The sequence below is a fragment of the Neovison vison genome, chromosome 8 (genome assembly GCF_020171115.1).
Source record: "Neovison vison isolate M4711 chromosome 8, ASM_NN_V1, whole genome shotgun sequence".
Classification (NCBI taxonomy): Eukaryota; Metazoa; Chordata; class Mammalia; order Carnivora; family Mustelidae; genus Neogale; species Neogale vison.
In genome coordinates this window covers 53,950,892-53,963,692 of record NC_058098.1, presented here as the reverse complement: position 1 = coordinate 53,963,692, position 12,801 = coordinate 53,950,892, and the positions used below count along the sequence as shown (strand labels likewise).

Genomic DNA, 12,801 nt, shown 5'->3' with positions numbered 1-12,801 from the left:
ATTATAGAGGGCACGGCTTGCATGGAGCACTGGGTGTGGTGAAAAAATAATGAATACTGTTTTTCTGAAAATAAATAAATTGGGAAAAATAAATAAATATATAAATAAATAAATAAATAGGGTTTTGAACAAAAAAAAAATTGTTTCTTGAGAGTATTTACTTTCCTCATTATAAGACTTCTTTTTTTTTAACCAACGTAATAAATGCTGTTTATGATGTCTTTAAATTTACATAGTATTCCAACATATTAATACTCTGTGAACTGCAAAAAGAAAAAACAAACTTACAGTAGTAATATTGGTCACCAAAATGGAGGGGGAAAGGAAACTTTACAGTTTTAAGAATGCGCAAATGTTCTCATTAAGGCAGTATTGACCCAGGTGACCATTTAGTATGTCTCCTCAAATGCCTCATAATTCTGGAATGTCTTTCCTGACAAACATGTCAGCACACAAAATTTCCTAAATTCTCACACATTCTTCCCTTTCTGATTCATCTGGTGAACTGGGAGTAGGAAGTTGGTCATAGACAATGTGCCCTCCCTCTCTTGTCTGACCAAAACTTGAAGCAATCACATCCACTGCCAGGCTAGCTGTAGCCTTGGCCTCTTCCTCTGAAGCCGCCAACTGAGGACTGACTTCAACAAGATCCAGTGCTGACAGCAACCCTGTATTGTGTATTTCCTCAGTAATGTACATGCCTTCTCGGTAGGTCAGTCCTCCAACAACAGGGGTTCCTGTGGCTGGAGCCAGGGTAGGGTCAAAGGCATCAATATCAAAACTCAGATGGATTGGCCTTTGTCTTTTGCCAATTAGCAGATCAAATGTCTGTTCCATGACCTTCTGAATACCAAGTCGATCTATGTCTCTCATGGAAAAATACTGGATATCATAATTCTTTAAAATAAAATGTTCAGGAGGGTCCACATCTCTTAGACCAATATACACAATACTTGGGGAAGAGATACAAGGTTTGATCCAGGAAAATCCTGGGAGTTGTGGCACCTTGTCCTGTAGTTCTCTGAGAAGAAATGAAACTGGCTGTCCATGGAGATTTCCAGATGAAGTGGTGAGGGGTGTATTGATGTCAGCGTGGGCATCAACCCAGATCACACAAAGATCTGGGCAGTGCCGGGCGTGGCCACTAATGGTACCGATTGCCAGGCTGTGGTCTCCTCCCACAGTGACACAGCTGTAGCCACTTGACACGGCTCTACTAACCACCTCAGCCAGTTCCTGGCTGGCAAGGCCCACTGAGCGAGGATTCACTATCAGGTTGTTGTAGAGATCATCTTTAGGGACTGGAGTAAAACTCAAATCTCCAAAATCTTTTAGGCGGCAGCCCAAATTGGACAGTCTTTTCATCAAGCCAGCCTCTCTCACGGCAGCAGGACCATATTCCACTCCTTTTCTTTTCTGTCCCTGTGAAAACGGGGCTCCGATCACAGCCACCGAGTGAACGGACTTCTTCAGGATGGAATGCACTCGCGTCCGGAGACGCGACAGGCTGCTTCTCAGGGACATGACTGGCAGCGCAGGAGGGAAGCTGAGAGAGAGGAAGGCTACTCCGTGCGGCTCGCCGCCTGAACTGAGCGCTGCCGCCCGGCGCCGCGCTTCACCTACCCTTCATTATAAGACTTCTATACAATTTTTTTAAACTAAGCACATAATTTTGAAAAACCTGAGCATGTATTACTTTTATATATAACAAGGAAAATAAGTACCCTTATTAAGTATATAAATGTATCTTTACTAAGCTTTATGGACTGCTCATTATTAATAGATAATCAAACTGGGGCACATGGGTGGCTCAGATGGTTAAGTGGCTACTTTCGGCTCAGGTAATGACCCCAGAGTTCTGGGATCGAGCCCCACGTCAGGCTCCCTGCTCTACGTGAATCCTGCTTCTCCTTCTCCCTCTACCGTTCCTCCCGCTTGTACGGGTGCGCTCGCACTCGCGCGCTCTCTCTCTCTGTGTCAAATAAATAAATAAATAAGTCAATTGTAAAAGGTAACAAAATGACATTTAGAAATGAAGATATCTAAGGCAAAACAAATTTACAGAAAATAGTCTAGCAAGTTAACAAATAATTATAGCCTTCATAATAGCAGTACTGGTATGTTAGGTTCAAACTAGCCAGAATACTAAAAGTTTGTAATTCAATAGCAGGGGGAAAGAAAAAGCAGGAACAGCATACAATTTGATTAATATTATGTTGTGGATTGTAGTTCTAAGAATACTACTAAGCACCCCGGACTTTTAAACACTTTAAGGTTAAGTATTGCTTACTTCCTAAGTCAGGTGATCTAGATTTCACAAGTCTGGAAAATTCTCAGCTATTACCTCTTAATATAATGTATTTCCTCAATGCACTCTATTCCATATATTTGCAGTTATAAGCAAAGACTCTAGAGGCACCTGGGTGGCTCAGTGGGTTAAGCCTCTGCCTTCAGCTCAGGTCATGATCTCAGGGTCCTAGGATCCAGCCCTGCATCAGGCTCTCTGCTCAGCAGAGAGCCTACTTACCCCCCACCCCCCGTCTGCTCTCTGCCCACTTGTGATCTCTCGCTGTCAAATAAATAAATAAAAATAAAATCTTTAAAAAGCAAAGACTCTAGAGCCAAACTGCCTGGACTTACACTTATCTCTCACATGCTAGGTGACCTTGGTCAAGTCACTTAAGCTTTCCTGTATCTCAGTTTCTGTAAAACGTGAGGAATAAAACCTACCCTCAGAGAGTTGTGAGACTTTAAAAAGCTAATACAGGTGAAATGCTTAGAACAGTACCTCTTTCTGCTTTCACGTTTTAACTGAGGCCACATTCTCCTAAGGGTTATCAAGAAATGTTTTGGGGGATGCCTGGGTGGCTCAGTGTTTGTTAAAGCCTGGGACTGAGCTCCACATCAGGCTCTCTGCTCAGCAGGGAGCCTGCTTCCCTTCCTCTCTGCCTGCTTGTGATCTCTGTCAAATAAATAAAATCTTTAATAAAAAATGCTTTGGGGCACCTGGGTGGCTCAGTCAGTTAAGTGTCTGCCTTCAGCTCAGGATGTGATCCTGGGATCCCAGGATTAAGCCCCAAATTGGGCTCCCTGCTAAGCAGGGAGTCTGCTTTTCCCGGTGCCTCAGTCCCTCACCAAACCTCCACCCCTGCCTCATGCTCTCCCTCACTCTAAAATAAATAAATAAAATCTTTAAAAAAAAAAAAAAGAAAAAAAGAAATGTTTCTACAACACAGCCAAGTAAGTACTCTTCACTACCAGCTTTTTGCAAGACAGGATGTAGAGGTTAAGAGCTTTTAGTAATGTAATGCATTGCCAATGTATAGTATGGGGCACATGGCTGGTTCAGTCTGTAAAGTACACGACCCTTGATCTCACAGTTGAGATAAAGTAAGTTTGAGCTCCACAATGAGCATACAGATTAAAAATAAAATCTTTTTTTAAAAAAGAAAATAGAGAGGGGTGCCTGGGTGGCTCAGCTGGTTGAGCAACCAAGTCTTCCTTTTGGCTGGGGTCATAGTCTCGGGGCTACAGGATCCAGCCCAGCCCAGCCCAGCATAGGGCTCTGCACTTGGTGGGAGCCTGTTTGAGATTATCTCCCTATCCTCTGTCCCTCCTCCTGGTTGTGTGCATACACTCCCACTCTCTACAATCTTAAAATAAAATAACAGCAGTAATAAAATCCATATTCAACTCATGCTCTAAGCAATGCTTGAAAAGTTACATGGTACTAATACCAATCCAGAGCCTTAAAGAGCACATTCTTTCAGGTGCTCGGCTGGCTCAGTCAGCTGGGCATCTTCCTTCGGCTCAGGTCATGACCCTGGGGTCCTGGGATAGAGTCCCAAGTTGGGAATCCCTGCTCAGCAGGGAGTCTGCTTTCTTCCCTTCCTAGTGCCCCTGCTCTGGTTCCCGCTCTCTCCCTCTTACTCTCTCAAATGAGTATTTAACATCTTTAAGAAAAAAAAAAAAAAAAAAGATGGGCGCCTGGGTGGCTCAGTGGGTTAAGCCGCTGCCTTCGGCTCAGGTCATGATCCCGGGGTCCTGGGATCGAGTCCCGCATCAGGCTCTCTGCCTGCTTGTGATCTCTCTCTGTCAAATAAATAATAAAATCTTAAAAAAGAAGAAAAAAAGAGCATATTCTTTCACAAATATCTGCTTCAAACACTGGTCTCCACTTGACTGAGAAACAAAGAATACTTTTCCCTTCACTAAACTCACAGAAACAACACTTGGCTCGCTCATACTCCCTCTTCCAATTCTTGGTTCTTTCAGAATAAAATAAAAGTTCTCTCTTCTTCCGAATCAACTCTGCTGAACTACAGTATTAGTGGCATTTGCTTAAGATTTCTGAAACAATAACAGATCTGCAAAGTTCACAATTGTTGAACTTAACAATTATTCAATTATTAAATTGATGCTTATAACATTTTTTATTATAATAGTTGGATAACTAGGCACTGACCACACCCAGTTCCAGTAATAGAAAGATGTAACTGATGGGAATACCAATTAATCTGGCTCTGACGCTAGCATCTGATTTGGAACATTCATGCATGATGCCCCCAGGTCTTTCCAACTAATTCTAATAAATATCTGCTTGCCTTACAAAACAAAACAAAGAAAAATTAATCTCCCAAAGGTTGGAAGCTATAGCCCTAGATTATATTATAGAAACAAATCAATTAAGTCACAGATTTTGTGAATTTATAAGATTCACCAGATCTGAAAATAATTCAGATTTTTTTTTTTTAGATTTTATTTATTTATTTGACAGAGATCACACAGGAAGACGATGGGGGGGGCAGGCTCCCTGCTAAGCAGAGAACCCGATGCAGGGCTGGACCCCTGAGATCATGACCTGAGCCGAAAGCAGAGGCTTAACCCACTGAGCCACCCAGGCACCCCCAGATCTTATTCTAATTCAAATGCACAGCTAAAAATTTCAAGCTTAGGGCAATGGTACCACTTGTCAGCCCCTCCCCTCACCTTCAGTAAGGAAAAGGTAGGTCATGAAATGAAAATAACTTTGTCGACAGAGGCCTTTGCTTCAGCTACTGTTTTAATGAGGAAAAAAACCCATCACTCTTGGATATATATAGCATGGGCTAAAAATTATACTACATGCATGTCTGAACTGTGAATATGCATTCAGGTTATATCATATTGTCAACTCTGACAGCAATGCTCTTCACCAAAAAAAAATGATCTTTAAGATATGCAAGAAAATATCGGCCACAGATTTTACATCCAGCAAAATTATTTCAAGCATAAAAGAGAGTAAACAAACTCTTATGAACCTGTAAGAACTCAGGGAATATTGTTGCCATGAGAACTTCCAGAGGAACCGGACTTGAGATCATGATAGAAGAATGTTAGGAGTAAGGAGGAGGACAAGAAAGAAGAGAAAAGAGTCTCCTGAGGGCAAAGAGCCAGACTGTTGGATGAATGACCTTGGGAATGGCAGAAACCTCATTCCCAGTGGCCATCGTTGCCATTAGCTCAGATCCATGAAGCTCTGCCTACCATCCTGAGTTGTCAAAATCTAGAAGTGCCATGCCAGACTCTCTGGTACTCACCCAGGATCTATTTATTATGGGTCACAGAATCTGCAGAAAGCCAAGGCATGCCCTCTTCTTTTAAATCACTACTATTCCCTTCGCAACTTCTTTTACATAAAAAAAAAGTTATGAGTTTTAGCACGAAATAGACTTGAATCAAAGGCCAGCTCAGCCACTTACTGTGTGACTCTGACCTAATAATTTAATTTCTAAAGCTGGGACAGATTCATCTAAAAGACAGAGTAATAAAAGCACCTACATTACAGAGTTGTCATAGTAAATGAATGAGAAGTACAGGTTAACTGTGTAGGTCAGTGCTGGGCATAAAGTAAGTGCTTTAAAAGTATTAGTTATCATTACCATTACAACCCATAAATCAAACTGGTCTACCATAACCAGCCTTAAGCATAAATAAAATCAGATGTAATCTAATAGTAAAATAAAGTTATAATTTACATTCCAGATCAATCATCCATATATAAATTGTCAGAGAAGAAAATATCTGATGTTTATCGGATGACTATCCTATGAATAACATTTTGAACCCTCAAGTTTTTCCAACGAGGCTCAACTATACTTAAATATTCATTAAAGGCTTTTTCACCGCTGAAATACTTTGTGACTTCTGAAACCAACAAACCAGGAAAAAAAATTTAACTGGTTGTTACCAGAACGTTTTAGTTGATTATAATGCAGCAAAATCACTGCATTAATCTCAATTACATTCTCTTACATATAAACTCCCTGTCAGACATATGAAGGGAAACCACCAATATTAGATGTCTTAGATTGTATTTAAGAAAAAAAAGTTAATTCATGATAAGAACCTCAGATTAGAGTCCAATCCATAAAGTTCCATTCTGCCATCCAACTTGTTCCCACTGGTGAAGACCCAGAGTTGTTGCTGTTGTGGTTGCATATAATAAAATGCACCCAAGATGCCTGGGTGGCTAACTTGGTTAAGCGATTGCCTTCAGCTCAGGTCATCATACCAGGCTTCTGGGATTGAGCCCTGCATCAGGCTCCCTGCTCAGTGGAGAGCTTGTTTCTCCCTCTCCCTCTGCTGCTCCCCCTGCTTGTGCCCGCACACGAGCGTGCTTTTCTCTCGCTGTCTCTGTCAAATAAATAAATAAAATATTAAAAAAAAAAAAAGTTCCTTCACACCCCTTTGAAAACCAACCTCCCCTGAACTTCCAGATTTAGACAACCATTAATGTGCTGCCTGCCCATAGAGTACTTTTGCCTCTTCTAGAATTTAATGTAAATGGAATATATAGTCTGTACCCCTTTCTGCTGGCTTCTTTCACTTAACATAATGTCTCCAAAATCCATCTACATTGTATTTATCATTAGTTTATTCCTCTTCACTGCTTCCATAGCTTTTGAAAATGTGGGGTCCTAACAGAATTGAAAGAAGACTGAGAGGCAAAAGCTAAGTAGAGCAGTTTAGGCCTAGAAAGCATATATCACCAGCTACTTCCACGTGTCCATTAACAGTTTAATATTTTAAGATAAAAGAATTATTTCCCCTTGACGATCCTAATACTAAATTTTTAAGCTAATGCTGCTGAAATCAGAGAGTTCATGTCCTATCTTTATTTGACTATGTAGAGGATGAAATAGGGGCTAACTGTACCTTGAACTTTGTCATGATCTGTGCTTGACTGTTTTACTACAACACTGAATTCAAACATATTGACAGATAACACCTTTTTAACTCTAGCAAAAAGCAGCCCAGAACTCAAATACATGCCCTTCCTAATCCCAACAGTCTTCCAACTGGCAATAACAATAAAAATGCAGAGCTACATGACTTACTTCTAGTTGTTCTCTGTCCTCACCTCCCTACCAAATACACGGTTCCAGGTTACAAAAAGCAAATTACCAAAAGAAAAAAAAAATCAGACAGCAGAAAGTTTCTGGAGGCTTTACAAGTGTATTTTATTGATAGGTTTGATTATCTTTAGTGCCATGTTAATGAGTAGTAAGTAAAGTGGTACAGAACATAGCTCTAATACACCATCATAGTCCTAACACCCACAGAAGTGAATTTACGTCATCCTAAAGGAACATCATACATAGTATGACCAACATATCTAGAATACTTCATAAGGGGAATGTTCCTTAGGCTATAATATATAACTATATCACCACAATAATCACTGAAACAACTCAGATACTGATGTCTTTTTTAGAATTAGCTCCTCATTCTTCAGTCTGGTCCTAAAAAGGAGGCTTCTCAAGTTAAAGTACTTTGTTGCACTTAACATTACCAATAACTCCTCCCCTTTCCTGAAAATCTTTCCACTTCTGCTGACTTTCAAAACACAAAACTCAAGAGTCATTCAGGCCCATTCTTTTTCCTACAGCCTCCAAAATTCAAGACAAGTACACTCCCCAAAACGGTAATTAGCCTCAACCCAAAACACAGTATCTACCCTTTGATCCATTCGTATTGCTTCAACTATCATTTTTTCTCATTTCTAAAAATTTTTTAGATGATTTTATTTATTTATTTGACAGAGAGAGACAGAGCACAAGCAGGGGTAGCAGCAGGCAGAGGGTGAGGGAGAAGAAAGCTCCCTGCCGAACACAGAACTGGGATCACGACCTGAGCCAAAGGCACATTAAACCAACTGAGCCACCCAGGTACCTCTTAAAATATTTTCTTTAGTAACCTCTATCCCCAACGTGGAGCTCGAGCTTAAAACCCCCAAGATCAAAAAGTCGCACTTTATACTAACTAAGCCAGTCAGGTGCCCCGTTAGCCATCAATTCTACGTTGACTTCTCAGACTTTTAATCATTAAGCTTGTCTGCTCTAGGTATCTCTTCAAACAGAACATAACATCTTCACCTCTGCCCCCAAACCACCTCCGTATTCTAATCTATTTGCATTCACTACCTATTAATCCATCTATCCATAATCCTTCTTCTAGTAACTCAGGTTAATCTTCATAAATCCAATCACTACACACCAATCAATGTTCCATCAAATCTCCCTTTTAAGTGTCTCTTTTATCCTACAGCCAATCCTGAGCATCACCATCTACTGTCTGGATTATCTAATTGCCTCCTAGTAAGTCTCCCTGACTTCAATCTCCCCTTCCTTCAGGCCACCCTGCAGATTTATCACCTGCTTCATTTCCCTAAAACATACCTGAAGCATCCCAAAAAGATGCAGTGGCCTTCCACTCCCCAAGTGACACAGTACAAAATGTATAGTCCGAAACCTTCCCCTATAACCTGCCCTGCCTAGGCCTTACACCAGCCAAGTACATCATTCTCATTCCCACCTTAATCAATCTGCTCTACCTTCTTTACGTGAACTAACTAAATCATTCAAGGCACCTAAGAAAAAATAATCTCCTCTTTGTCACCATCACCAACCCTTCACCCCAGCCTCTCGGCACCCCTATATATAGTCATCCATACTCCTTTGGACATTTTTGCCTTCCTTATCCTTCCTACCCTAACTTGTGACTGTGACACCTAGCACGTATTAAGTAAAATACACATTAAGTTAAAAGATACGTCTTTAAGGGGTGCCTGGTTGGCTCAGTAGGTTAAGCCTCTGCCTTTGGCTCAGGTCATGGTCCCAGGGTCCTGGGATCGAGCCACGCATCAGGTTCTCTGCTCAGCAGGGAGCCTGCTTCCCACCCCCCCTCCGGCTACCTCTGCCTGTCTCTCTGCCTACTTGTGATCTCTGTCTGTCAAATAAATAAAATCTTTAAAAAAAAAAAAATACATCTTCAAGAAAGAGTATCTTTTTTTAAAAAAAAAAAAGATTTCATTTATTTATTTGACAGAGATCACAAGTAGGCAGAGAGACAGGCAGAGAGAGGAGGAAGCAGGCTCCCTGCTGAGCAGAGAGCCGATGCGGGGCTCGATCCAGGACCCTGGGATCATGACCTGAGCTGAAGGCAGAGGCTTAACCCACTGAGCCACCCAGGCGCCCCCAAGAAAGAGTATCTTAACCATTATGAAACTCACAAAAATAAATTGGCAGAGACCCAAAAACCTACTGGAACACTGATTAACCTCTGTCATCTACTGTAACACATATTAAGTAAAAAGTTTTTATTTCCAGCAATCTTTTAAAATGTTTAAAGTCATTTTATTAATTATTTTTATGATTCCTATCTTTTTTGCTTTTACTTTCCAAATCAACCACCATTTCCAGGAACAGGCAATTCCACCATGGTCACTAAGTTTCTCCTCAAGCGCTTTGCTCATACATGGGAGCTGAGGTTTGTACATAGCATGTTACTCCTACTGATGTACTTGGCCACCCTGTTAGGAAATCTCTTATCACTTCCACCACAACACACCAGAACCTTCACACATTCGTGTACTTCATCCTCAGGAATCTGTTCATCTTAGACATGGGCTGTATTTTTGCCACTGTCTCCAATGCCTGTATAAACTCTCTGACAAGGCAGTCATTTCAGTGGTGATTCCCAGCAAATTCTACCTTTAAGGTTTCGCACTCGAAACACCCAAACACGCCCACTTACTGCAGGCGGGGACACACTAAGGAATTTATCACTTGGTTTGTATCCAAATGCTCTACATTAAAGCACCCCCAACTCCCACCTCAGTCTTGCCCAATAAGCCCTGCTGGAGAACTTCTTTGGCTCTAGACCGCATCCATTCAGTTGAACTCTTTCTAGGGGTATTTGGGCTCAGAGTTAAGGAAAAGAACAAGCCTAAACTGAGCAAAGACAAGAATGTATAGAGGAAAATATATACAAAGTATTGTTCACCTTAAGAATAAAGCAACCACCCCCTACATTACTATTTTGTTATTAAGGGAAAAAAACAAAATGTGGAGTGCCTGGCTGGCTCAGTCAATGGAACTTGCTACTCTTGATCTGGGGCTTCTAAGTTCCAGCCCCATGTTGGGGGTAGAGATTACTTAAAAATAAAATTTAAAAAAAAAACAGGAAAAGAGAAAACAACAAATGATACTAGCAAATACACAGGAGAGAGAATTCAAATGGCTGCTAAACAAACATATGAGAATGCTCACCCTCATTAATAACAGGAAAATGCAAATTTACTAATAGGAAAATGCAAAATTAAAGTCAAAAGGAAACAGGGTTTCTCTCATCAGATTGAAAAAAAATAAATTCTCAATACCAAATGCAGACAAGGACACAGAGCTGTGCTGTCTGATACAGCCCACAGTGGCTAGTAAGAATTTGAAACATGGCTAATCCAAACTGAGATATGCTGGTTATATAAACCAGCATAAAATGCTGGTATAAAACCCATACCGTATTTCAAAGAATTTAATCTAAAAAAGTCCAAAACACCTCATTAATTTTTACTGCTTACATACTGAAATGGTTTCTTCAATATACTAGATAAGACATACTATTAAAATTACCTTCACCTGCTCCTTTTTATTAAAGTGGCTACTAGAACATTTTAAGTTATGCTTGTGGACACACTCCCTCTGACAAAATCTTAAAAAATAAAAAAAAGAAAAAGAAAATTTTAAGTTACATGTATGGCCAATGTTGTATTTATGTAGGACAGTCTGATATTGATCTAGAGCAACAGAAACTTTTGTATATCATTGGTGGGAGCATGAACTGCTACGGCCACTTTGGAGAGAATTTGGAAATACCTTGGTAGGTTGTACAATGAGAAAGGCCTACAATTCAGCACTTATACCCCTAAGTATGTGCTCTGGAGAAATTCTCACACATATGAATATATCAAAAGACATGTAAAATACATTTTAATATTATCGTTTACAGTCACAAAAATAATCCAAAGAGACTAGACTAAATGTACTATAATATGGATACTATTACAAAGAGTGGTATAGAGCAACAAGGAAGAACTTCGCAAAAATGTTAAGCAAATTTTATGAAAAGACATTCCATATACACTCATATACAAAAACTATAAAATCTCGTTAAGAGCTTGATGTAAGAGTAGTATATGCTATTTAGACACAGATACATACACAGAGATCATATACATGAGGGAAGGCACAAAATCAGGACAGTGGGAAAATAAAGGATGAAATCTACAAGAAAGGTAAAAGGACAGTTTCAAGTATGCTGGAATGTCCTATATCCTAAACTAAGCTGGGTAGTGGGTACTTCGATGTTCATTTTGCTTTATAAATTTTTTAATCTGAAATATCTCTGTGCTTTTAACATATAATTTTATGAACCACGTACAGTACCATACTTTATAGTTTGAGAGATATAAGCAAAAACTTCACAATTTGCACCATGTTAGATGCAGTTATACCTTGAACAACATCAGGGTGCAGAAACTATACATAAAAACCAATTATGTGAATACCAAATACATAAACACCAATATTATACCTCTACTACCATTACAATGAGAAAAAGGAGACACTATATACAAACATACTAAATCAGGGCTCAGCAAAAAAAAAAAAAAAACAAAAAAAACTTTTCTTTAAAGAACCAAAAAGTAAGTATTGGGGGCTGTGCAGGGCCATATGATTTCTTTTGCAACTACCCAACCTGCCAAATCAGTGGGAAAGCAGCCACAGTGGGAAAGGGACCCCTGGGTGGCTCAGTTGGTTGAAGGTCTGCCTTGGGCTCAGGTCATGATCCCAGCGTCCTGGGATCAATTCCCACATCAGGCTCTTTGCTCAGCAGGGAACCTGCTTCTCCCTCTGCCTCTGCCTGCTGGTTCCCCTGCTTGTGTTCACTCTCTCTCTCTGACAAATAAAATCTTTAAAAGGAAAAAAAAAAAGGAAAGCAGTCACACACACTGTGTGAATAGCATAACTGTATTCTAATAAAACTTTATTTACAAAGCAGGCGGAAGACAAAATTTGCCCAATCAGCCATAGCTAGGTGAGCCCTGATAGCTCCATATTCAAAAAAGAAATCACAGAATGCCTAGGTAGTTCAGATGGTATATAGCATGTGACTCTTGATGTCAGGGAGGTGGGTTAGAGCCCCACACTGGGTGGAGAAATTACTTTAAAAATAAAATCTTAAAGGGGCGCCTGGGTGGCTCAGTGGGTTAAGCCGCTGCCTTCGGCTCAGGTCATGATCTCGGGGTCCCGGGATCGAGTCCCACATCGGGCTCTCTGCTCAGCAGGGAGCCTGCTTCCTCCTCTCTCTCTCTCTCTGCCTGCCTCTCTGTCTACTTGTGATCTCTGTCTGTCAAATAAATAAATAAAATCTTAAAAAATAAATAAATAAATAAAATAAAATCTTAAAAAAAAAAAAAGA

The 12,801-nt window shown here is 40.2% G+C and overlaps 2 protein-coding genes across 3 annotated transcripts in view; both read right to left on the bottom strand.

Annotated features, from left to right (window-relative positions):
• PPM1B (protein phosphatase, Mg2+/Mn2+ dependent 1B) overlaps positions 1 to 12,801 on the bottom strand; it is an 81,949-nt gene that overhangs the window by 57,337 nt on the left and 11,811 nt on the right. The gene's annotated exons all lie outside the window — the stretch shown is intronic.
• Positions 396 to 1,576, bottom strand: LOC122916352 (arginase-2, mitochondrial-like). Its single transcript, XM_044263621.1, has one exon. The coding sequence runs from the start codon at positions 1,522 to 1,524 to the stop codon at positions 463 to 465; it is 1,062 nt and encodes a 353-aa protein (XP_044119556.1). The 5' UTR covers positions 1,525 to 1,576; the 3' UTR covers positions 396 to 462.

Coding starts and splice junctions, on each gene's coding strand:
- LOC122916352 (XM_044263621.1), bottom strand. CDS start 1,524: ATGTCCCTGAGAAGCAGCCTGTCGCGTCTCCGGACGCGAGTGCATTCC.